General features: G+C 38.7%; 1 protein-coding gene across 1 annotated transcript in view; it reads right to left on the reverse strand.

The window, feature by feature from the left end:
• Positions 1 to 13,349: 13,349 nt before the first annotated feature.
• The window catches only part of PLSCR4 (phospholipid scramblase 4), a 30,876-nt gene continuing 16,940 nt past the window's right edge, over positions 13,350 to 27,285 (reverse strand). The window contains exons 4-9 of the mRNA XM_060011390.1: positions 24,130 to 24,365; positions 20,683 to 20,725; positions 19,528 to 19,754; positions 17,788 to 17,949; positions 16,269 to 16,427; positions 13,350 to 15,406 (exon numbers count right to left, since the gene is read on the reverse strand). Of these exons, the coding sequence (XP_059867373.1) occupies positions 15,353 to 15,406; positions 16,269 to 16,427; positions 17,788 to 17,949; positions 19,528 to 19,754; positions 20,683 to 20,725; positions 24,130 to 24,365 (881 nt within the window). The 3' untranslated portion in view covers positions 13,350 to 15,352. The remainder of the gene's footprint in view (positions 15,407 to 16,268; positions 16,428 to 17,787; positions 17,950 to 19,527; positions 19,755 to 20,682; positions 20,726 to 24,129; positions 24,366 to 27,285) is intronic.

Here is a 27,285-nt window from a genome sequence, read left to right on the forward strand (position 1 = left end):
CCTAGAAGTGACCAGAGTTTACATTCTGATGTGTTTCTTTCAGTGTTACGTCTGCATGTACGTGAGTGAGAATGTTTATGAGTTGTGTGAGTCTGTGTGTGCATACACGTGTGTGTACGTATAATGTGTTGTATTTTCAAACAAAAAACTTCTTTTTTTCTTATGGCCAATGACTATGTCCAAAAAAGTAGTGTCTCATTCAAAGTAGCCATCATGGCTAGAGATGCAATTATTCTAATGATGCCGTTCTCATTCATACCCTTTTAAATTCCTCTTTTAAAAAGTATCTTCACAGAAACTATCATATTATTTTACCTATATTCAATGGCATTTATTCAACATTCATTAGTCTCTGCTTCTTGTTTGTCACTCTTGTAGGCACTGAGGATATAGTGATAAACATGACATACAAAATTCCTGCCTTCTCAGTAATTATTATAAACAAAAAATAATATTTCTGATGGTGTTGGGTGCCGACAAGGAGAGAGTGAATTTGGGGGACTTAGAAATATTTTAGATAGGGGACTAGGGCATGCCTTTCTGAGGAGGTGAACTGGGAAGACAAGGAAAAAGCAAACTTAAGATCTGGGAAGAATGATCCAGGGCCCGGAGAGGAAACACAGTTTGCTTTTTGACATGTGGATAAATGGAAAGCTACTGCAGCGTTTTCAGAAGGCAGTAACTTAATTTGGATAATCTTTGAGAGTAGATTTGAGATAAGTAGGTGAATGTCGTCAGTGAGTCTTTGGAGTCATAGAGTTTATGGTACAAACTGAGTTTTGTAGTTTGGGAAGTCATTTCTAAAGGATGATTTTCAAAACTCTGTTAGCAACAGAGACCACAGAAGGCTCCCCACACCAGCCTTGCCCTCACTGAGTCCTTACAAAGAGTAAATATATCATTAACACTGGATGTATATATCCGTTGTTATATACATTGTGTATATACAGTGGAAGTATATACCATTGTTAATGAGATATACAAATATATAATATATAATGAGGGCAGATAAGTTTATAGAGAATTTAGTGTAAAGGACTGAACATGTAAATTATATGTAGCTAGATAATATGGTTACTTATATTACTTTTTAATTTTTTTTCTTTTTGGGAGGATTTAAGTATACTGTTTGTTTTTTTTTTTTTTTTAGATTCTTCATGAAAACTGTAATAGTATACTTGACTCCAAATGATACTTGTATACTTGTCCAAATGATCACATATTCAAACTTAGAGAAGCCAGATGTAATGCAGTTTCCTTGAACTCTAAAAACAGAAATGATTCTGGTTCATAAGGGAAACTTAACCTAGCTAATCTATTTAAGTACATAGAGACATGGCATCCACACACATTTTTTCCATCTCATTGACTTTACCAGTCAGACTTTGAGGATCTTCCCGTAAGTTTGTCTGTGACTCATCCTTGGTTCAGATGACTTAATGCTTCCATCTAACCCAGGGAAGGGAACATGATCATTTAACAAATCCACGATCCCCAGTTAGGATGCCAGGAGGCTCTGAAGAAACTAACCTTGTGGCTTTGGCACTTTTCATCTTTTCTTTTTCTTTTAAAAAAATCAGTGCTTACAGTTGGCCTACTAACTGGAATTTCTTTCATCCCTTGTAGGTATTTCTGGACCAGTTTGCTTTGATATCTCATTACAGACTACACAAGAGCCTGGCTAAGTTTCCTCGTATATATACAGCAGAACAAACCCTGTCCTACTCTTCCTTATTTTCTTGTACTTAGTAAAAATGCTGATGTGTGAAAAAGTCCAATTTTACACACATAAATTGTCTCACTGAAATTCTCACAATAACACTGTTACAAAAACAAGTCAGGCATTATGGTTTTGGGGCTTCCCTGGTGGCGCAGTGGTTGAGAGTCCACCTGCCGATGCAAGGGACATGGGTTCGTGCCCCGGTCAGGGAAGATCTCACGTGCCGCGGAGTGGCTGGGCCCGTGAGCCACGGCCGCTAAGCCTGCGCGTCCGGAGCCTGTGCTCTGCAACGGGAGAGGCCACAACAGTGAGAGGCCCGCGTACCGCAAAACAAACAAACAGACAAAAATAACAAGTCAGACATTATGGTTTTAATTTTACAGATACAGAAGTGGTGGAGCACAAGAGCTTCATTTCAAGCCTAGTGTCGCTTAGTTAGCAAGGGCGGCTTCTGAACAGGGAGCAAAGTCTGGGCCCCGCAAAGTCTACTACCTTCTTTCTGATACATCACATGTCTCTGCAGAAAACACCCAATACTTACCTGATACAAGCTTTCCCACCGCTACCTGAATATTAGACATTGTATACAATTTAAACTTTCTTGTTTTCTTATCATATATTTGTGATCTATAGCTGCTATTTGTGATCTATAGCTGCAATTTGTGTGGTTAACGGAGAATTCTAGACAATGAAATTTTCAAGTTGGCAGAGACAATAGCCTTTCTTTCTCTTCAACAGACCATTGACTGAAGGTGACTCTGTGGTTTATGTTGAAACTGACACTGAAAGCAGCAGTTAGCCAATAAATTTATCCAAATTCCTAGTTCAACACTGACAGGATATATACCCTGAAGCTTACATTTCCACGTGAATTTTAAAAGCGGGATGACACCTAAAGAAAGGTTTCTAATAGCTCTGCACACGCACACGCACACACACACACACACACACTGGTCAACCCATAGGAACATTTTCTTGGTTTAGTACCTTTTCTGCGTGGCTCAGATAAAAAATTAGCAACATCTGAAAGTAGGTTGATTTAGTTGGTTGGTTGGAAGGAGGAAAGATGGAGGGTGGTGTGGGAGCGACAGGAGCAGAGTTTTGGGGTAACTCGCTCATGTATTAAGTTGGGTGGAATCCAGCAAAGAAACTGAGCCAGTTGTTATAAAACATAGGACTACTGGGTAAGAGGGATGAATAAAAAAGACTTTTTGGCTGTTTTACTGGGCATTAGCAATGTGATCTCTCTTTGCCTTCTCCTCAAGGGTTCAACCTCCTTAAAGATCCTTTACATACAGAGAAAGTCTACATTGCTCCTCTGTGATTTTTGGAGTAGCATTTGTTTTGTTGGTAGGAGTGCCAGATTTCACAAGGAAAAATACAGAAAGCCCAGTTCAATGTGAGTTTCACGTAAGCACTGAATAATTCGTGTGTGTGCAAGTCTCAAATATTGCATGGGATAATGTTTTACTAAAAATTGATATTTGCAATTCAAATTTAACTGAGCATCCTGTATTTTATCTAGCAACCCTATTAGTTTGGCTAAAACATGGATACAAATAAGAAGGTTTACTTTATGGGCTTATATACAAATTGGAAGGAAGTTTCCTGGAGGCTTTCAGGTTCTGGTGCTGTAGCTCTCAGACTCAGCCAGGGGACGGAATTTTTCAAAGCATCCCAGGTGACACTGGAATAGCAAGAAGCTGGTGACTGACGTCCAGTGATTCTCATCCTGTACTATACAAAACAGAAGTCTAAAGGAATTTTTGAAAGCACTTGTGCCTGGATCCTACCCCAGAGCAATTAAATCAGTATCTGGGGAGGGGGGTGGGCAGGCCCCCTACACTGCAATTAAGGAAAAGTCAATTTTCAGTGTTCCTGCAGCATTAGGAAGCCCTAAATTATAGCCTAAAATATGACATCCTAGAGACAGCCAGCTATAGAAAACTTTTTAAAGTTTATTTTTAATTTTCTAAATTATGAAAAAATTATAATAAAAATTTATTATAATAAATCCAAGAAATAAAATAGCATCTAAAATAAAGATGAACTTCCCCAATTCTACTTCCCAGAGGTATCCACTATTAAAAGCTTGATCTGTTTTGCTAGCCTTCAGGAAGGAGGAATCAATGAGAGACAAAAGATATGTCATTTGTCTTTTAAAGAAGTTGCCAGACTTCACATTTAATGGACCAGAATTTTGCTGTGTCACCATGTCAAGGAAATATTATGTGTATTCAAGGCTTCACTGTGAATCAATGAAATCAGAAGCTAAAATATAAGGGAAGAAGGTGAGAGGAGACTTGAGCTCTTCTATGGGGTAAGTTTTATAGGTGTAAGTTTCCACCAGGGACCCCTCCTGTCTTCCAGCTCTGCCTGAGACAGGGAAGGTAACTGATTCTATACCACTCTGTAAACCTACTGTTGCCAGAGAACCCCCAATATCCTTAAAACAGTCTTACGAGGATAAAAATAATTTGTGCTTCCCTCCCTTGTCTACCTCGCAATTAATTTCACTCACAAGATAAATCTTTCAAAACACCAGCAATATAGATACAGTTTCCCTTTAAAAGTTATAGAGCTCGGCTTCCCTGGTGGCACAGTAGTTGACAATCTGCCTGCCAATGCAGGGGACACAGGTTCGAGCCCTGGTCTGGGAAGATCTCACATGCCGCGGAGCAGCTAGGCCCGGGGGCTACAACTACTGAGCCTGCGCTTCTGGAGCCTGTGCTCCGCGACAAGAGAGGCCGCGACAGTGAGAGGCCCGCGCACCGTGATGAAGAGTGGCCTCCGCTCGCCGCAACTGGAGAAAGCCCTCGCACAGAAACGAAGACACAACACAGCCAAAAATAAATAAATTAATTAAAAAAAAAAAAGTTACAGAGCTATCAGTGAGGGAAATGGCATAAACTCTTCCCGATTTCCACATCCAGGCAAGTCCTGTGGCCTTATCTCAAACATGTGCCATGAACATGTTGTAAATAGAAATACACAAAGCCCTATAGAATGGGGAGAGATATAAAAACACAGAAAACAGAGAGAAAAATAGAAATGGCCTACCTAGTAGAAAAAAATGATAGCAAAGCAACTTAAGGGGATAAAATAGACACTGAGCATTATCAGGAATAATCCTCGTTGCTGACTCTCACCCCCTCTACCAGATCCCTGAATAAAATATTCCCACATCCTCAGCCATGTCATCTGATGGGCCAGCAGGCAGACCAGGACACATGTAGGCAAGAGTTGTGTTCAACTGTCCATTTGTCTGTATTTCCATTTCCCTACTAAGGGTAGTGCTACGATTGTCTTTGCACAACTGATACTCCATTTTGAACCAGCAATTATATTTCTTCAAAGCAGGAAAATCTATCAAACAATGAAAAGACTTTTACCAAAAAATCTAAATACATATTTTAATCAGGAAATTGAACTCAGATGTGAGTGGTGACTATAAAAGGTATCAATTGTATCAGTGGATAAATGGATAAATAAATAAAGTAACCCTCTATGTTACCCCTGACATAAACATTTTAAATGTTTTTGTTGTTGTTTTTGCAACATTGTAATTTAGTTTCTCCTTTGTAGTTAGAAGACCTCTGTGAAATTAGTATGGTGTACTGAAGTACTGTAGACTCTATAAGCATGTGCTTAAAAATGAGTTAGAAGATAAGAAAAATTTTAAATTGGGTTTTACTTTTTTTATTGGTTAACATTCTGGTGTTATGAAAGATGTTGCATTAAAATGTTTTAAATCGCTGCTAAATTCTTGGTCTGGTGGAAGGAAATTGGAATAAAGGATGGAAATCTGGGAATTCCCTGGCGGTCCAGTGGTTAGGACTCAGTGCTTTCACGGTGGCGGCACGGGTTCAATCCCTGGTTGGGGAACTAAATCCAGCAAGCCTCATGGCGCAGCAAAAAAAAAGAATGGACATCCATTTTTACTTCTGGTTCTGCTACTAATTCCTGCTATAACTTTGGACACATGACCAGGGCCTCTCTCAATTTCTTCATTTATGTATTAGAATGTAGAGCAGATAGACCTTAATGCCCTTCTAAGTCTAAAGTCCTTTGATTCTACTCATTAAAAGTTACAGATTAGTACCAATATATTCCTGACTGAAAAAAATGAGCAGAGCGTACTAAAGAAATCCATGAGCTGGTGCTGCCCCCTATAGTAGACTGACAAGGTGTAGGGCGTGCTGTAAAACTAGACAAATATTTTGTCATTCTAATTGTGTCTCTCTGGCACCCTCTATGTACCTATTGCAAAATCAAGAGTTTTTAAAACTAATTTCTAACTGTTTTTATGTGTTATAATGAGAAGAATTAAAAAATAAATTATATTTAATGACTGTTAGCTAAGACAATTTGAGCAAACATTTTTTTTTAAAACTGTTCAAGGAAAAGAATGTTCCTGTAATTTCCCCAAATAAATTTATCTGAGTCTGATTTACAGAAGAGCTGGCACCATTTAATTTATTTTTAACTATAATATTTTTATTACACCTAGTTAAAAATTTTTTTCATTGAAATATAGTTTATTTACAATGTGTTAGTTTCAGGTGTACAGTAAAGTGATTCAGTTACATATATTTATATAAATGTGTGTGTGGTTTAGATTTTTTTCCATTAGAGCTGGCACCATTTTAAATGAATCACTTTTTACTTAACAGCATTAGAAACATTAAACATATTTAGTGCTGCTGGAGGGGCAGGATGGCAGTTGGGACTCTCTCTAGAGAAAAAGGCAATGGTTGACGTCATTTTTGCACTCTCTCTCTACCCTGACAGCACAGGAGGGCATATGTGGATGTGACACCCTCATACTGCCTTGCTAAGGCTGGCAGGGGTCAAAGGTTGCAGCACCCCCAAGCTCCCTGGCTCGGACCAGTGAGCATGAGTTGTGGCATCGTTCTCCCACTCCCTTGCTAAAGCCTGCAGTCATGCACACAAAGGCACTCTCCTGCTGCATCACTGAAGCTGTCTGGCAGGCACAGTCAAGGCATTTTCCCACTGCCTCTCTGGCAGTGTGATCTGACTCCAAAAGTAAAGGCAACAAAACAAAAATAAGTAAGTGGTACTACATCGAACTAAAAAGCTTCTGCACAGCAAAGGAAACCATCAACAAAATGAAAAGACAACCTACTGCATGAGAGAAAATATTTGCAAGTCATATATCCAATGAGGAGTTAATACCCGAAATATACAAAGAACTCATAAAACTCAATAGCAAAAGACCAACAATATAATTTAAAAATGGGCAGAGAATATGAATAATTTCCCAAAGAAGACATGCAGACGGGCAACAGGCACATGAAAAGATGTTCAACATCACTAATCACCAGGAAAATGTGAATCAAAACCACAATGAGATATCACCTCACACCTGTCAGAATGGCCATCATCAAAAAGACAAGAAATAGGGCTTCCCTGGTGACACAGTGGTTGAGAGTCCGCCTGCTGATGCAGGGGACACGGGTTCGTGCCCTGGTACGGGAAGATCCCACATGCCGCGGAGCGGCTGGGCCCGTGAGCCATGGCTGCTGAGCCTGTGCGTCCGGATCCTGTGCTCCACAACGGGAGAGGCCACAACAGTGAGAGGCCCGCATACCACACACACACACAAAAAAAGACAAGAAATAACAAGTGTTGGCAAGGATGTGGAGGAAAGAGATCCTTTGCACACTATTGGCGGGAATGTAAATTGGTGCAGCCACTATGGAAAATGTTATGGAAGTTCCTCAGAAAAGTAAAAATAGAACTGCCATACAATCCAGCAATTCTACTTCTGGGTATTTACCCGATGAAAACAAAAACACGAATTCAAACAGATACATGTACCCTCATGTTCACTACAGCATTATTTACAATAGCCAAGATATGGAAACAACCTAAGTGTCTACTAAAAGATGAATGGATAAAGAAATTGTGGTATATCTGTATATACATGTATCTCTATCTATCTATCTATCTATCTATCTATCTATCTATCCACACACACACAATGGAATACTACTCAGCCATAAATAGAAAGAAATCTTGCCATTTGTGAAAATATGGATGGACCTTTGGAAGTTATGCTACAGGAAACAGATAAATACTGAATGATTTCCTTTATATGTGGAATCTAAAAAACAAGACAAAAATCATAGGTACAGAGAACAGAATGGTGTATGCCAGAGGGGAAGGGGGTTGAGGAGTGAGCCAAATGGGTGAAAGGGAGTCAAGATGTACACACTTCCACTTATAGAATAAATAAGTCATGGGGATGGAATGTGCAGCATCGTGACTATAGTCAGTAACATTGCAGAACATACTTGAAAGGTGCCAAAAAGTTAATTTTGTATGGTGACAGATGGGAACTAGAGGCATACCTCATTTTATTTCACTTCACTTTATTGTGCTTGCAGATACTACGTTTTTTACACATTGAAGGTTTATGGCAACCTTGTGTAGAGCAAGTCCATCAGTGCCATTTTTTCCAAAAGCATTTGCTTGCTTCATGTCTCTGTGTCACATTTTGGTGATTCTTGCAATATTTCACACTTTTCCAACATTATTATACTTTGTATGGTGATCTGTGATCAGTGATCTTTGATGTTACTACAACTTGCTAAAGGCTCAAATGACAGCATTTTTTAGCAGTAAACTACTTTAAAATTAAGATCTGTACTTTTTTTTTAAGACATAATGCTATTTTACACTTAACAGACCAGTATAGTATTCACATAACTTTTACATGCACTGGGAAACAGAAAACAAATTGTGTGAATCACTTTATCGCAATATTTGCTTTACTGTGGTGGTCTGGAACCGAGCCCGCAATATCCCAAGGTATGCCTGTAGATTTACTGTGGTGATCATTTCATAGTATACAATTATCAAATTATTGTGTTGTACAACTGAAACCAGTGTAACATTATATGCCAATTTTACATCAATAAATTTTTTAAAGATAACGAATGTTCATTGAGCATCTTAAATGTACAACTGTCTAGAGCTCTATGTTTACTGTAATAAACCATCAATCCCCGCTTTGTTTGATGAAGATTTACTCAACTGACCATTTCAGTTACATTCACCATGTATTCAGTTTGCCAACACACTGTAAAATGCATCCTACTCATCTCCAGCTATGCCAGGAAGTTTACCTGAGTTTATGACACAACCAGCCAGCCTGACTGTCTGATTAAATGGGACAGAAATATATCACCCAACCCTTTAGATTGTGCTAGTGACATGGCCTCTACTGAATATGCCAACAACCCATTGAGCATATGTCCACCCTGGTCCTCAAAGACGTGTATTTTGTTTAAAAATCAGTCTCATCCACTAGCCTGTGAGCCCCTGAGAGTAGTAATTATGTACTTTTCACATTTGTGCTTCCCTCTGCTTCAGAAATAGCTCAGTGTCTGAATTTAGAAGATGCTCAATAAAGTAATGATTGATAGAGCGAAATAGTGGAGAGGATGTTAAAACTTTTTACAGGCTACTATAACAAATATTGCAAAAATATATCCACTGACTTTATTGTTATTCGTTAGGCAGAGGTGAATGTCTACTGACTGAATGCCTACCGTGTGCTATTAATAACCATACTACGTATAATCATGTAGCATACTATGCTGCCTCACTCTGACTACACTTGGAATGTGTCATTCTGTTTTTCTCTTTTCTGGGTTTTACAATTTAGGGAGCTAGAGGCAAATGGGAAATGCATTCTGCAATGGTCGACCGACTTATGGGAATAGATCCATTTTAAATATCAGCTATCACCAGCCAAAAAGCTGAATTTGGTATTCGTTGATTAAATCCAGACCTATGGGTTTCCCAAGCTTGCATCTTTCAGTATAAATTACATTAAACTTCGACTACTGCGGGGAAAAAGGACTGAAAAGTAGCCAGCAGTCCCATCAGAGGCAGGATGACATTCCCCAGAATCACTACTTATTCCAGACTTGAGCTTAATTTAACATCTAGTTGTTTGGAAAATTCAGCTAGTAAATCAGTCTAGTAACCAGATTTTTATAAAATTTCTGGGAAATCTGTCATTAAGAAAAAAAAATGTTTGAAATGTACCCTTCACCAACAGTTACAAATTCTAGCAGCTTTTCTTCATGATATACTGGCATTGAAATCATACTTAAAATTTAAATGTGTCTTAAATAAGTGAATTACAAATAAGCACTTATAAATAACTTGGTTATATCAGAAAGCTAGTTATTCCTACAAAGTCCAAAGTCTTATTTAAATATTGGCCAAGTCAGCTATGGGTGAGACGCAAGGTGTGATTTATCCTGAGGCAAATTGTTCTCCAGCTGTGAACCTATGAAACCAAACAAGTTGCGTGCTTCCAAAATACAATGGTGGGGCAGGCATAGCATAGACATCTCCATTCCAAAAGGGTAAAACAGGAAAGAATAAAGGAGGACAGTTCCCCGGTATGCCAAGACCGAACAGAACAAACAACGTTAAACCTTAAGGCTCAAGAATAATCTTCTTTGACTCAATGATCTGCCTTCTAGACCCACTGGGATGGCAACATCATCCCAGGGCTCAGCAGGAAGGCCTGTAGCGACTCTCTGCCTGGGCTCCATGGCTCTCTGGGTCTGGGGTCCTTGGCCCATGAGTCTCCCAGGTGGCCCCATCCTCTGAAATTTAGGTAAAGGTAGCCATGCCCCACCAGACCTGAGCCAATGGAGACAGGGTCGTATGGTCATCACCAAAGTATGCTGCCTGTGCCCTTTGGAAGGGCAACCACTGAGGCCCATGCTACACTGGGGGTCTACCAGAGTTTCGTCTGGGGTGTTGGAGGAGTGTGGCACGGACTACAGATATCAGAGCTCTACATGTGAATGGCACCATACAGCTGGCACAAAGGTCTCACAGGTGCTGGTGGTCCCTTCTTTGAACCACTCTGCTCCCCAGGCCCTTGCACTCAGGGCCTGTGATGGGAGTGGCAGCTCTGTTGATCTCTGAATCCCCTTTGGGGGTCGTTCTTCATTGCCTTGGAGAATAGTGCCTGGCTTCTGATCAGATGGCTGATCCATACTAATCTCCTTATCAGTCACTTGGCCACGCCCTTAGTGTTCTACCTTTTTGCAATATGGATAGGCTGAGAATTTTCCTAATCTTATATTCTGCTTCCCAGTCTTGAGGGAAAAAAACGGAGCTGGAGGAATCAAAGTCCCTGACTTCAGACTATACTACAAAGCTACAGTAATCAAGACAATGTGGTACTGGCACAAAAACAGAAATATAGATCAATGGAAAAGGATAGAAAGCCCAGAGATAAACCCACGCACCTATGGTCAACTAATCTATGACAAAGGAGGCAACGATATACAATGGAGAAAAGATAGTCTCTTCAATAAGTGGTGCTGGGAGAACTGGACAGCTACATGTAAAAGAATGAAATTAGAGCGCTCCCTAACACCATACACAAAAATAAACTCAAAATGGACTAGAGGGCTTCCCTGGTGGCGCAGTGGTTGGGAGTCCGCCTGCCGATGCAGGGGACGCGGGTTTGTGCCCCGGTCTGGGAGGATCCCACATGCCGCGGAGCGGCTGGGCCCATGAGCCATGGCCGCTGAGCCTGCGCGTCCGGAGCCTGTGCTCTGCAACGGGAGAGGCCACAGCAGTGAGAGGCCCGTGTAGCGCAAAAAAAAAAAAAAAAAAAGGACTAGAGACCTTAATGTAAGACTGGAGACTATAAAACACGTAGAGGAAAACATAGGAAGAACACACTTTGACATAAATCACAGCAAGATCTGTTTTGATCCACCTCCTAGACTAATGGAAATAAAAACAAAAATAAACAAATGGGACCTAATGAAACTTAAAACCTTTTGCAAAGCAAAGGAAACTACAAACAAGACAAAAACACAACCCTCAGAATGGGAGAAAATATTTGCCAACAAATCAACAGGCAAAGGATTAATCTCCAAAATATATAAACAGCTCATGCAGTTCAATATTAAAAAAACAAACAACCCAATCAAAAAACGGGCAGAAGTACTAAATAGACATTTTGCCAGAGAAGACATACAGGTGTCCAAGAAGCACATGAAAAGCTGCTCAACATCACTAATTATTAGAGAAATGCAAATCAAAACTACAATCAGGTATCACCTCACACCAGTTAGAGTGGGCATCATCAGAAAACCTACAAACAACAAATGCTGGAGAGGGTGTGGAGAAAAGGGAACACTCTTGCACTGCTGGTGGGAATGTAAATTGATACAGCCACTGTGGAGAACAGTATGGAGGTTCCTTAAAAAACTAAAAATAGAATTACCATATGACTCAGCAATCCCACTACTGGGCATATACCCAGAGAAAACCATAATTCAAAAAGACACATGCACCCCAATGTTCATTGCAGCACTATTTACAATAGCCAGGTCATGGGAGCAACCTAAATGCCCATCGACAGATGAATGGATAAAGAAGATGTGGTACATATATACAATGGAATATTACTCAGCCATAAAAAGGAATGAAATTGGGTCATTTGTAGAGACGTGGATGCATCTAGAGACTGTGATGCAGAGTGAAATAAGTCAGAAAGAGGAAAACAAATATCGTATATTAACCCATATATGTGGAACCTAGAAAAATGGTACAGATGAACCAGTTTGCAGGGCAGAAATAGAGACAGATGTAGAGAACAAACGTATGGAAACCAAGGGGGGAAAGTGGCAGGGGGGTGGTGAGATGAACTGGGAAATTGGGATTGACATGTATACACTAATATGTATAAAATTGATGACTAATAAGAACCTGCTGTAAAAAAGAATAAATAAAATAAAATTCTAAATAAATAAATAAATTCTGCTTCCTTGTTGCTTAACAATCCCATCTTTACGTCCATTCTCTCAGGTTGAATTTTACTGTAAGCAGTCAGGAGGAGCCAAGCTGCACTTCAACACTTTGCTTAGAAATTGTTTCACCTAGGTATCCCATTTCACCACTTGCAAGTTCTACCTTCCACAAAACACTAAAACATGGACACAATTCTGCCAGAGTTCTTGGCCACTTTACGATACGGATCACTTGTCCCTCATTTCCATCCTGGTCTTTATTGTCCATATTTCTACCAATATCCTGTTCATGTTTAATTAGGTATTCTCTAAGAAGACTGAGGTTTTCTCTACAGTTTGCCTCTTTTCTTCCTAAGCTCTCATCAGAATTATCTTTAAAATTCTGTTCATGTCAATATAGGTTTTTACCAGTATGAACCTTAAAACTTCCAGCCTCTATTCCTCACCCAGTGCCAAAGCCAGTGCCACATTTTTACATATTTGTTATGCAGCATCCCCATTTCTCGGTACCAATTTCTGTCAGTTTGTTTGGGCTGCTATAACAAAAATACTGCAGACTGAGAGGCTTAAACAACAAACATTTAACTCTGGAGGATGGGAATTCCAAGATCAAGGCTGGCAGATTATAAGGGCACTAATCCCATTCATGAGGGCTCCACCTACATGACCTATCACCTCCCAAAGGCTCCACTCCAAATACCATCACACAGGTAATTCATAAATTTGGCGGGGGGGGGGGGGGAATACAAACATCCAGTCTATTGCAAAGCCTCAATCACAAGTCAAAAATAAAACAGTATTTTACTATAAACTATATTATATTTATTTAGAAGCCAAAAACAATATGATGAAACATGAAAACACACACATTTCAGAGAATGGCTTGTTTTGTTAATCAATCTGATCAGTTTTACACAATGAAATATCGTTAAGAAACATAAAAATTATAATATAAACTGTAGTATAAAAATATAAGAAACATAGTATTATTTTTAAAGAAAGAAATTGTAAGAGACATGTTAATACCACAACAACTTTAAACAGAAATTTAAAATGTCATGCTAGAAATAATTTTTTCTTAGTATTATGCATCAGGTCTTAGAATGTAGGGATGTAGGCAAGTAAAAATGAAAAGTTTATATAGTAAACTTTCTGAATACTATTGTCTGATTTGCTCTATCAAATGTCAGACATCATTATAAGAAATAATATATCTGTCCATTTAAGACTACAATTGCCTTAAATATAAGGTAATTATTATTTTAGAAACAAGCAGTTTTTACATTTTTTTAGAAAGCTAGTAGTAGCATATAAAAATGAACATTACAAGAAACTGGTTAAAACAACATTTACCATGAAAAGATGAATATAATTTTAAAATGAGGCACCTTTATTTCACTTCAATAGGAACTGTGGGTGAAGGCCTTCATCTCATACCAAAGAACACTCAGTCTTGCTTCTTTTAATAAAGAGCAGTGGAAGAATACATTCCATTCTATGTACTGGCTGTGTTGAAAGAACAGAGTTCAGGTCCAGATAGGAAGCTAAAGTGCAGTAGAGGCAAGTTGATTTATCAGAGTGTATTCACTAATACACTGTGATTTTAACTAGTTAATACAAATAAGTGTAACTTATACTTTTACTATGTTGATCCAAATAATCTTTACTGATAAGCTATAGATCCCAGAGAAGCAGCATGTTTGCTGTGTTTTATCATTTTCTTTGCATAGATACAGATTTATCTATCATTTAAATAAAAAACAGCAAAACAGTATTAAGCAGTGTCTGCATTTGTAATTTTTGCTTTTACAAAGTGCTATGCAGAATGTCACATTTCAAAATTTAAAAACAAAACTCCAACTCTTGCAATTTGAACAGCACAGTTCAAATCAGGGATCTTCTTGTAAGAAAAAAAATATCATCTCCTCTGTGTCATATCAAATGAGACACGGGTTCAATAGGCAATCCTAGAGATTCGACCAAACCTATTTTACATGTAAGACATCTATAACCAAGAGAGGTTAAATGTATTAAATACAAGCTTCTCATAAGGGCACCGATGTCTCTAAATTGCTCAGAGATCTAGATTGGTTAATGGCCCTGGTAGTCTGACTCTATCTTCATACAGAGGCAGCTCCTGATTGTGTATGCTAGTAAATAAGGCATAGAAAATATAACCTTATGATATGAAAAACATGTTTTATTTTGTAATAAAATAAAAATTTCCATTGAAATTTTTATGAAGTTTGCAAAATAAGGTTCTGATACATTTGCACAAGTAAAATTTTCCTTGGGCAATAAAACATAGTATTTCTCTCTGCCTTCCATTTTGTTTTTAACAATGAAGAGCATCATTCTTTTCACCTTTGCCTTCAGTAACTGGACATGTTGATGGAGAGGAGAGGGTCAGAGTTAGAAGCTATATTACTCTATCTCAACAAAGATTGCTCTAAAAAGCCCATCATTTTACTATCAATTAATGTGAAAGCTTTGGGATTCATTTCCCCTCATCTCATGTTTAAAGCGTTTTCAAGTTCACTATATATATGTTTACTTGGTTAATGGGTCATAACTTTTTCAGGTAAACTCCTAGTCTACCAAGTAGACGGGTAGACAGATACTCAATTGAAACACGTTTAGATGTGTTCTTTCACTTACACGCTCAGCCTACCTGTCAAAGCTAATACCCAATAACAATAATCTGCAAGAGCAGATAAATATATTTGTGAATAATTGAGGGCTGACTGTAAGCCCAACCAACTTTTCTAAATTTTTTTCATTAATCAGAATTGCTGATTTGCGGTATCCATCAATCATGAGTGGATGAACGTTGTGGTGGAGAGCTTTCAAAATACATGAAGTCCTGAAATTGGAAAAAGAATTATATGTATAGATAAATATCAAATTAGATAGATAAATAATTACATAAATAAAGAATGTAAATAGATAATTAGGTGCAATGCACAAAATGTTATTCTTCATAATTTATCAGGTGATCTCATTCCAGTTAAGAATAAATCAAGCTAATGAAATTTTCATGAAGAGAACCTAATATGAAGAACAGCAATTGCAAATCTGAAACTGTGGGTAGTCAATAAGTTTTCCATTTGGGGTACCAATTAACTAAATTTTCCTTGTTGAAAGGAGGAAAAACTTGATAATCAATATTAAAAATGTTAAATATACCAATTGTAATATGTTAATTAGGTTTTTAAGGTAAATGTTATCAATTTTATTTCTATGATTTATGAATATTAGCCACTAATCAGACAGGAATACAGCAAGGAAATTGTACCTAATAAATCTTAGGTATATTGACAAAGAGGTAATAGATGAAGGGAGAGAACATCAGCTTTAGAGTTATTTTATTTCACTAAGAAATCAAAGAACAGGAATCTTTAAGTAGTGAGAATGGTAAGTAACATGAAATGATGACAATTACACCCACTGGATGCCTAGTATCTTTCAAGCACTCTCCTAGCCCCTTTACTCATATGATAGCTAATACTCATAACCCTGAAATATATATATATATATATATATGTATTTTAATTTCCATTTTACAAATAAGGAAACTGAGGCTTGCAAGTGTTAAACACTTTGCAAGACATATAATTAGTAAGTGGCAGAGACAGCTTCAAATCGTATTGCCTTTCTACTGCACTACACTGCTTCTCATCAGAAAGAATAATTCTCTCAGGATAACTCAGAAGCAAAATGCTTACAATGAGGAAGCAAGCTCCAAAAATCATGGCTTTCATTGTCACATCCAGGTCTAATGGGAAGTGAATTTCAAAGTGGTCAGCATCGCTCATTGCAGATAACACACCATTCCACTTCCGAGTAATACTTCCGATACTGGATACACCATCAAGGGATATGACCTAGAAAGACAAGAAAGTGACTTTATGATTGAAAGGTGTTAAACTACATGCTCTATTCTCCTGTTTATAAGCAGTTTACACTGAGGTAGTATAAATATGGTGCAGGAAATGAATATAGTAATAATATAATTTCAAATAGGGAATTATGGCCAAGAAGGGTTAAGTGCCTTGCAACTGGTTGACAACCAAGCTGGGGAGTATCTTACAATTCTCAGGCCAGTGTTCTTTCTTCACCCTCAAATGAGTTATTAGGGAAGCCTGTCAGAGGAGGTATGATTTAAACTGATTTTGAAATTCTTTTTCATATAGCAAAGGGTGGGAATTGGGGATTGGGAGGGAGTCTTTCCCAGTCGAGGGAAACATGTTAGCAAAAGCAAGGTGGTATGGCTCTTTTCACTTCACAAAATCCATATGATCACTCAGGCTTTTGTGGGCCCTGTCTTCTTAAAGTATGTCAGAATCCCAAAGGGCTTCAGCTTCTAGAAGGCACCTGCCACAAGGATAATAACCAAACACTACATTTTGGTGATTAAAATGACCCACACACCCTGCCCTCGAAATCTGGCTTATTTACATTTTCTATCTATCTATAATGGCCTTTTAATAAATAAGTCATGGTTGATGATATGGTTATGTAAAATGAGAACTAAGGAAAGTGTCATAGAAAATATTTGAATGAGCAATTCTGGATTATCAATTTTGTTGAATTGTGAGGCATTTAGAAAGAACTCTTTAAGAAGCCCAGGAATCTCCTTTGTCACAACTGTTGTCACAACTGTTAAGAGTAATAAGCTATCATTTTGTGGCCATTGAGATGAAGGCAGAACAGAAGGATTTTCCTTCTTCCAGAAAATGTTATAATCCACTATAAGATTTATCCTGGTTTATGAGTGTTGTCTTGTTTCTTGAGGATGCAGACAGACTTCTATCTTGCAAATAAGCAATTTGCACAACCTCAGGGGTGCTCTATTGGTTCTGTGACATGTGGGGCCTTTTCATTACTCAGGACCTATATTCTGTTCCTGGAAATCTTTGGTAAAAATGGTTAGTGAAATACAGCCAAGAATAAAATAGATGGATTAGGTTAGGCTATTTATTCTCAGGTTTAATGTTTTAAATGGTTTCTTCTTATCTTTATCAAACACTGAAATCATGCAAAAGAAGCTCACATTGTGGAAAACATTAAGCAATCCCCTAATGATAATTTGAAAATTTTTCAATGTCAACTGGTTAGTTAACTCTTTTCTCACATTACTTTATTCATTCACACACACAAAAATCATCTAAAAGCACATCATTCTGAGGTCTGTTAGTAGATGTAGAAAAAATAGTAGAAACATTTATTTTTATATTTGTTTACCTCAAAAACAGAATCTGAACCACAGCCATAGGTTGAGCATGGCCCAAGCACTCCCATCATATCTTCTTTCTTCTCATTTTGGATGCTGTACACTGCCCTGCACAGGTTCCAGTGTTCGGCAACAAAGCCAATGGTGACGCCAGGAGGACACTGCACCTCCAGCTGCAAATGAAGCAGTGACAGAGGCGAAGATGCTACATGTATAGGTATACACATACACAGATACACACAACCTAGGTATGTTCCTAATTCATTCAAGAACTAGGGAAACTGTCACTGGGAAAGAGTCTTCCATTATCCCCAGGCTATTTCTTAGGGCTGTATTTCAGTGAACAGCCTTGAGAGATGAAGTCATGTTCCCTTTGGGACAAAATTACTCCTTGTTATAAAATGGTCAGTTCTCCAAGCTCCATGTCCCTTAGCTGCGTATGTAGCATCTACCTGGGATCCGCTGAGTCATCCTTGTAGAACTTGGGGATGAGGGGACCTACGCACATGTGCTGGAGCTCACGCTGCTTACTGTGCTGTAATAAAGTTCTTTGCCCCTGACCTAGGGGTCTCACGTCTTCTGGCACAATCCATGAAAAAGTATCATGCTAGCTTCTTAGACTGACATCTCAGACATGACAAGTGTAATAGGAAACAAGAGAAAAGAGGCATTCTGAAAATTGTAGGTTGTGAAGACAACAGTATGTGTGTATAAGTATAGGATGAAGTGGAGACTGATCTCAAATATAAGACTGTTATTATACAAAGCCAATAATGACAAAGGAGTAAGCTATCGGACAATTGCTAATATTCACTGAGCACTAAACTATTTGCCAGGCACTATACTAACACAGTTGACATTTATTTACTATATAATCCTCAAAATAACCATCCTATGAGATAGGTACTATTAATATCTCCATTTTATAGGTGAATAAATCAAGGCACAGAGGCTATAAGTAAATTCTATTGAAAATGCTGGTACTTAATATATAATTAAAATCCCAGTAATCCTAGGAGGTATTTTTTTCTGCCCAGTTAACATATTAAGAACACTGAGGCTAAAACAGGTTAAGTAAATTGCCCACTTTTAAGTAGGTGGCATATTTGAAATTCAAATTCTCTTGGATCTCTCTCTAAAACTTTTCTTTTCCCTGTAGCAAACAATTTTCCTAGGGCAGCACAGATTATAGAAGAGCAACTAAACCGTAACTTGGCACAACTGCTTTCTAGTTCTAGCATCTACCAAGTGTAACACCATCCTCAGGCACTTATTCTTTTTTAGCCACCCTTCCTTTATCTGTAACAAGGTGTAGGTTATGATGGGTAGAGTAAAAGTATCTGAAGTTTCTTCCGATCCTATTTAAAAGCATGTCTACATTTAGTGTGACCTTATTTGGGGATATGTAGGCACATTTAGACAAATGTGTGTTCTAGGTAACAGACTAATTTCTAATTCAGTAGACACAACTGATAGAATTGCGATCAGTGACTAAATAACCCTCATTTGTGCTTGACCCGCCCCCCGCAACTAGCCCCTGAAGACATGAACCCACATGAAAAATGTCTTTGTGGTTTTTCCATAGGTGAGACAATTTGGCATTTGGCTTCCTTCCTCCCCCCACCCCACTATCTTCTTCCATTCTGCCTGTGCCATGAAAGGCCCCGCCTGTGTAGCTTTGGAAGGAGCACAACCGTGCAGGGAAGAGTTGGATCAGGAAGAAACAACGGATGAGACTTCTGTCCTCTTACCTCTTGCCTGGTGGAGGGGCAACAGAAGCAGCAGCAGGTGCATCTGAAAGGTCTCTGCATTGTCATGATTTCTCGGCCCATACAGTCAGTGACCCGGAGCACAAAGGGCCTCAGTGTCCGATAAGCATTCCTGGTATAATCATCTGTGTCTTCGGTCACAAAGTAAACCATCTGGCCCAGGTTGTTTTTAATATCATATGTATTATTAGTTTCAAAATCTGTTATCACTAAAAATGAGAGAGCCATCTTATTTTAGAAGCAGTTAAAATGGGCCTCAAGAAGTCCTTTTGTAGTATTTCACAGGGGCCTAAAGCAAAAGAGCTTTTTAAAAAATTTCAGGTGAAAAATATGCAATTATTAGAACGTCATTGTAATTCATATGCCCTATAAGTATATAGGTAATTTTGAAATTTTAAAACATTTCTTCTGAGAAGTTCAGTGTAAAATGATTTTTAAAACTTTTCCACATAGAAGCAAAGATTGGAAACAATACTCTTGGAGTACTTGAATTAAGAAAACTTTAATTATAAAAACATTTAAAGGAAATTATACACCAGACCATGAATTAATCAGCTTATGAAATATGCTGAGAGGATTAGGGTCATTACTAATTGCAAATAAGAAAACCAAATAAGAAAAGTCAAAGGCTCTATGTGGAGGTAAAATGAATGAAATGAGGGTGTAGATCTGATACAGTGAGGGGAACTGAGAACAGGCATTGTGCTTACCGTGATTTTTTCTTACTTCCACAGCATTGGACTTAGAACCCAGCAGACTGAGACTCTATTTCCAGCTCTGCCATTGATTAGCTGACTAGGGTGCCCTTGACTAGCTCATCTAGTCTTTTTGCTCCTTCTTTCCCTTGTCCATGAAAAGTGAATACGGAGGAGTTGAGATGGGTAAAGGATAGGGCGTTCGATCAGGTAAAAATGTTTAAGTCCTTTTGAAATCTAAGAGCTCATGTATGATGTGTAAACAGATAAAATTATACAAAGTTAAGTCCCTTTATTACTTTCTTGAAGATAGGGTAATAGAGGATAGTCTTTTCTCTTTGAACCACTAAAAAATGATCAATATAAATAAGGAACTAGATATTGGATAATGCAAATTTTCACCTGATTCAAATATTGCTGGACACTACAAAAGTATACATACTTTCCAGGGGTTCAAAATGCTGAAGAACATGTATGTTGTCCAACTGTTGGGATAGAACAAAGCAATTAGGAGAGAGAGAAATAACAGAATCAAATCAAACCAGTATTAGAAAAAAACCTGATGAGACAGAAATTAAATGTATCAATTGATACAAAAATATCTCTCTGAAACTGAATGGAATCAAAAACATTTTTATCAAGTAAAATCAGCCCATCTGCACCTGATCAGATGGTTATTAGCAGAGCTGTCCAGATAGAACACTCTCCTCCAGGTCCACTGTAAAATATTGAAACAATTCTCTAAAATATCAGAAAATCATCTTCCTGCTTCAGTAACAGCACCTAGAAGAAGCTATGTTGCCTAGTTCAGTTCCTACTCATTGGTCTCTCTGATATGTTACCCACAGACTGGACTTGTCAGGAAGTTCGGGACAGTTTAACATGGACCAGCCACAAGAAGCCAATTTTCTCAGTGGCTTAGGGAGAGTGAATGAGGCAGGGTGGACCTTGCACAGGAATCTCCGATCTCATATTACTTCACAGTACCTCTGAAAGAGGTTAACACACTGACTTCCATTCACTTGGGCTGCTGATGCCAGGGTCTTCCCTAAGTGCAGACTAATAGGGGAAGATCCAAGAGAGCTGGAAGCATGTGAATAGGATGAGGGCAAAGGACAGGAAACATTCTCCAAGGATGGAATCCCTTGAAAAGGGAGGTTGGTAATACCATTAGAACAACTTCTACCTTAACTTTACTTAGGAATCACTGTAAAGATAAACACTTTGGCCCATCATCTGTTATACTTGAGAACATCCTAGCAGAAAAGAAACCCCCTTAAGGACAGACTACTCATATCTAATTGTAGATAATTTAGATCATTAGATCATTCCTAATGCCTGAGCCCAGAACACTGCCCGAAATGCCATATTTTACCAAATGTTTGTTGAATACATTAATTAATGAACACTACATTACTGTGGTAATAAATAAAATTTAAAATAATGTAACCTGCCATAAACATTCTGTGGCGTGATCCATTACAGGAGGGTATAGAGAGGATACAATCTTTCTTTCATTAAAAAATTTTTCGGGCTTCCCTGGTGGCGCAGTGGTTGAGAGTCCGCCTGCCGATGCAGGGGACACGGGTTCGTGCCCCGGGCCAGGAAGATCCCACATGCCGCGGAGCGGCTGGGCCCGTGAGCCATGGCCGCTGAGCCTGTGTGTCCGGAGCCTGTGCTCCGCAACGGGAGAGGCCACAGCAGTGAGAGGCACACGTACCACAAAAAAAAAAAAAAAAAAAATTTCTTTTATGAAAAGACAATCAGGTGAGAGGGCCTAAACATGTCTTACAAAATTATCAAAAGTGGCCACTAGGGTGGTTTACAGTCCCTTTGAAAAACTCTAGGGACTCTTAAACATCTATAACTAAAAAGTAAAAATATTCACTACTTGGTAAGAGCTTCTACTGCTGAGCAAAATATTCTAAAGAAATGCCTGTTACTGTGAAAGCAGTTTACCCAATAAGATACTATGGTTGTTAAGAAGCAGTCCTAACAAAGTGTGGAGTCACTGGCCAAGCCAATATTCTAGAAATAATGTAAACCTGCTACTCTGGATGTTAAAGTGTCAGGATAGTCCTGATAATGATTCATGTAATTTGCACACGAGATGGCAAAAAGACTATGATAGGGACTTCCCTGGCGGTCCAGTGGTTAAGACTCCACACTTCCACTGCAGGGGGCATGGGTTCAATCCCTGGTCGGGGAACTAAGGTACAGCCAAAAATAAAAAAATAAAAGCCTAGGATGAAAAAATGCTTGGATGCCTGGCTCTGTGTCTTCCACCTACACACAAGGTGTTTCAACTAAAAACATCCACACAGCTATTATCCACTGGGTGGGTCCCATGTGCCAAAAATATTAGGCACGTTACAAACCTTATCTCATTAAAAATTCTCCTAACAACCAATAGAGTAGGTATGACTAGCACTATTTTATAGATGATGAAATTCAAGCACCAAGAGGTTAGAAAAGTTACTCAAGGTAGCAGAGTGAGGAGAGAGTAGAGCTAGAATTAAAACCCAGGTTTGTCTGGCTCTAAACCTGTTTTATTTGTTTCTTTTTCAATTTTTTTTTTAACTAAAAACATTGCTGAAAGGGAAAATAGATTTCATAAAATATGCCCATTTAACTTCACCTAAAGTAATAGAAGAAATTAAGAAAATGGTTTTTAATATTTAAATGAACAATATTAAAGCTATACATTTTTAAAAAGAAATGACTCTAGATATTGGATTTCTAAGGAAATTTTCTACATTTATCATCAAGTAAAAAAATAAACTTTCTAAACTTGGTTAACTTATAAACATTTTATAAGCTTCCAAAATAATGTAGGGGTTACTCTAGCACTGTACCTGAATGACTGGCTTTGTCAATATTTTGCCAAACAACAGGTTAATAAAGTTTTTGGTTTATGTAAAATCCAAATTTTCCTGATACAACTGTATTACTTTCAAAGATCAACACTAGAACTTTGTAACAATGGTTTTCAGTACACAGGATTAACAGTCAGTATATAAAACTGAAAAGAGAAACATGTCAAACTCCAAGGAACATTTGGTTGACTACGGTGGGGAGACATGTATTGAATTGGCAAGTCCCTTGCTTATAATGTGTCAATATTCCAACACTTGCTTTTTCTAAAAGTGAAACATGATTTAGTAGTTTCTAGGGGATTTGCAATACTAGGTTTATCTTATTTTCATTAAGCAACATTTTTATTTCTGACATGGGTTTTTAAACAGTACCATTTGATGATATACAAACCTGTGGGCATGTTGCCCCAGTTTCTGAAATGGGTGGCCCAGTCCTAGAATGTCCATCTAGATATAAATTAGAGAGTCTCTGTGTTGTGGAAAGGGGTTCTCCGGAACTTGACCTGAAACAGTATCCTTGGAGGTCCCCTATTTTTATTTACCTTGTATGCTTTGGGAGGTGACAGGACTGGCTGATGAAAACTATGGGTGGTGAGAAATAGCAATGGCCTGAGGCACTGAGTGATTTACTCACTGTCTACCGTTCTGTTCTGTTCTTTGTAATGTTGCTTTTCTTGACATTCAGCCTTTACTTCTAAGCAAATGACACTCCAATTAACATCTTTGATAATTTTTCTTCTATTCCAATTCCTAGTTTTTAAACTGCCTTCATAGGACATCTTGAATGTCTTAAAATTCAATATACAACCTTCACAAAAACCGTATCATCCCACCAAAAAAATCCCTATGTTCTTTGTTCCCCATTCACATTTCTGAAATTAGCACTACCACTCCTATAGTCTCACAAACATCTGTCATCACTGACCCATCCCTTTATCCACTCTATCCAGTCTCTTTTTGTTGGATCCCCAGTCATACTTTGTAAGAAAATAATTTGGATTTGTGTGGAGTACCTGGGCTAAATATTCCAGACCTGGAGGACAGTTTGGCATAACAGTTGGCATTGGCATCCACACTATTGGAGCAGAATGTTGTGGTGCAGGATATTTTCCAGGCTGGTACTGGATAGGATGGCTACCACCAGTTTGCATGTACAAGGGGAAGGTAGTGGGCTGATGTGGACTGTAGTATCCCACAGGCAAGCCTCCTGGGTGGCCTGCAGGAGGAGGGACAGCTGGTCCAGGGGGCCCTGTGTTCAAAAACAAATGAAAGTGTTATACATTATAAACACTACAATATATTGGAAATTAGCATGACTTTTTACATGGAGATGATATGGATCACACAACCTCCACTTAAAAATAACAAGGTGTTCCATTTTACGAGTGTGTAGGATGTACCAAAATGTACTAAGGGGATTTACACATTAACTCATTTAATCCTCTTAAGCCTTATGAGACAATTATTCCCATTTCAGAGGTACAGAAGTAAGGTTGAAAGATCAAGTTAACATGTTAGCCTCTAGGCATTAGCTTCCTTCTTTGGAGATAATAATATACCTACTTCATTAGGTTATAGTAGGATTAGCGCAAGGCCTAGCATATAATTAGCATGGTTATTTTTTTGTTACTATGTTTACTGTTATTATTGTTTAAGGTCATAAAGATAGTAAGGTCTACTTAACTTCAAAGGGGTTCTTCTTTTTGTTTTTTTTTTCTTTTTGCGGCTCGCGGGCCTCTCACTGTTGTGGCCTCTCCCGTTGCGGAGCACAGGCTTCGGACGTGCAGGCCCAGCGGCCATGGCCCACGGGCCCAGCCGCTCCGCGGCATGCGGGATCCTCCCGGACCGGGGCACGAACCCGTGTCCCCCGCATCGGCAGGCAGACTCCCAACCACTGCGCCACCAGGGAAGCCCCCCAAAGGGGTTCTTTTAATGACTGCTGTCTAACTCCAGAACAGTTTCATCATCCATCCCCAAAATCCCATACCCATTAGCGGTCATTCCCCATCTTTTCCCCCAGTCCCTGGAAACCGCTATCTCTATAGATTTGCCTAATCCGGACATTTCATATAAATAAAATCATGTGACATAGCCTTTGTATCTGGTTTCTTTTACTTGGCAAGTTTTCAAGGTTCATCCTTGAACTTTGCATTAGTACTTCATTAATAAAAACTAGTGAAATAACAATACTCATGTCAGACAAAATATACTTTAAGACAAAAACTGTTACTAGAGGTAAAGGACATTTTATTATAATAACAGAAGTGTCATTCCATCAAGAAGACATAACAATTATATACACCTAAAAACAGAGCTTCAAAATACATGAAGCAAAAACTGACACACTAAAAAGTGAAATAGGCAATCCAACGAACAACAGCTGAAGGCTGCAATACCCCACTCACAGTAAGGGACAGAACACCTAAGCAGAAGATCAAAAAGGAAATAGAAGCATGAAAAACACTATAAATGAAACAATACATAACAGGCATGTATAGAACACTCTACCCAACAACAACAGACTGAACATTCTTCTCAAATGCACATAGAACCTTCTCCAGGATAGACCTACTGGTTGGCCATAAAGCAAGTCTCAACAAATTTAAGATACCTGAAATCATACAGAGTATATTCTATTACAATGGAATAAAACCAGAAATCAATAATAATAGAAGAAATTTTGGAAATCACAAATATGAGGAAATAAATCAATACACTCTTAAATAAACCAAGGGGTAAAAAGAAATCATGAGAGAAATGAGAAAATACTTTGAGATGAATGAAACAAAAGCACAATATACCAAAGCTTATGGAATGCAGCTAAAACAATGCTTAGAGGGAAATTGACAGCTGTAAACACCTACACTAAAAAAGAAATATCTCAAATCAGTAACCCAACTTTCCACCTTAGAAATAAATCAAACCCAAAGCAAGCAGGAGGAAATAATAAACACTGAAGTAGAAGTGAGTGAATGAAACAGGAAAAACAATAGACAAAAATCAGCAAATCTGGGCTTCCCTGGTGGCGCAGTGGTTGAGAATCTGCCTGCCAATTCAGGGGACACGGGTTCAAGCCCTGGTCTGGGAAGATCCCACATGCCTCGGAGCAACTGGGCCCGTGAGCCACAACTACTGAGCCTGTGCGTCTGGAGCCTGTGCTCCGCAACAAGAGAGGCCGTGATAGTGAGAGGCCCGTGCACTGCAATGAAGAGTGGCCCCCGCTTGCCACAACTAGAGAAAGCCCTCGCACAGAAATGAAGACCCAACACAGCCAAAAATAAATAAATTAATTAATTTTTAAAAAAATCAGCAAAACCAAAAGTAGGTTCTTTTAAAAGATCAACAAAATTGAGAAACCTTAAGCCAGACTAACCAAGAAAAAAAAATAGACTTCAATTATTAAACACAGGGGTGAAAATGGGGACATTACTAAACTTACAGAAATTAAAATGCATCATATGGAAATATTATGAACGGTTGCATGCAAAAGCAGGGTCCTGTGCATGATCTCTGCACACAGCACCACCAAGGGGGTGGGAAGACCACCCAGGCTACGCCTCCTGCCCAACCCACTGACCCGTCCCTACCCTCACCCCATTTAAGGAACCAGCTCAGCCCCTGCCTCGGGGAGTGAGCAAGGCCACCTGCTTCTTGTTCTCGCTCCCTCTGCTGTAGCAGGAATCCCAGTAAAGCCCTGCTTCAACTTCTCATCTGGCCTCTTAACAATTTCTGTTGATTAAATTGTCCAAGGACCTGGGTCTGTAACATATTCACTGGTAGATGCATAGTATGTGAAGTGATTAGAGAGGAGGGGCAACTAACCTAGGCAGAAGAGATACCCTGTGATGTAAGTGCTGACACATTAGACCCAGCCAGCACCTTTACGATGAGCAAAGGTTTTAGATACAGCAGGTACAAAATGAGCAGCTGCACAGAGGAAGCTCAGTACCACAGGAGTAAAGGCCATGCATATATAGAGATTTAGCAAACAAAACAGAAAGGAAGGTGGGGAGGAAGTGACGATTATGAAAGACCTATGCTCTGTGCAAAGAACCTGAACTTTATGCTAGTAAAATGTAAAATGGAGTGACCAGTTTTACATTTAGAACCTTTATGAATGAGAAGGTTAAATTAGGAAGGAGGTGCCTGCAGGAGTCTAGATGTGAGGT

The sequence above is a fragment of the Delphinus delphis genome, chromosome 4 (assembly GCF_949987515.2).
Source record: "Delphinus delphis chromosome 4, mDelDel1.2, whole genome shotgun sequence".
In the NCBI taxonomy this organism is placed as follows: Eukaryota; Metazoa; Chordata; class Mammalia; order Artiodactyla; family Delphinidae; genus Delphinus; species Delphinus delphis.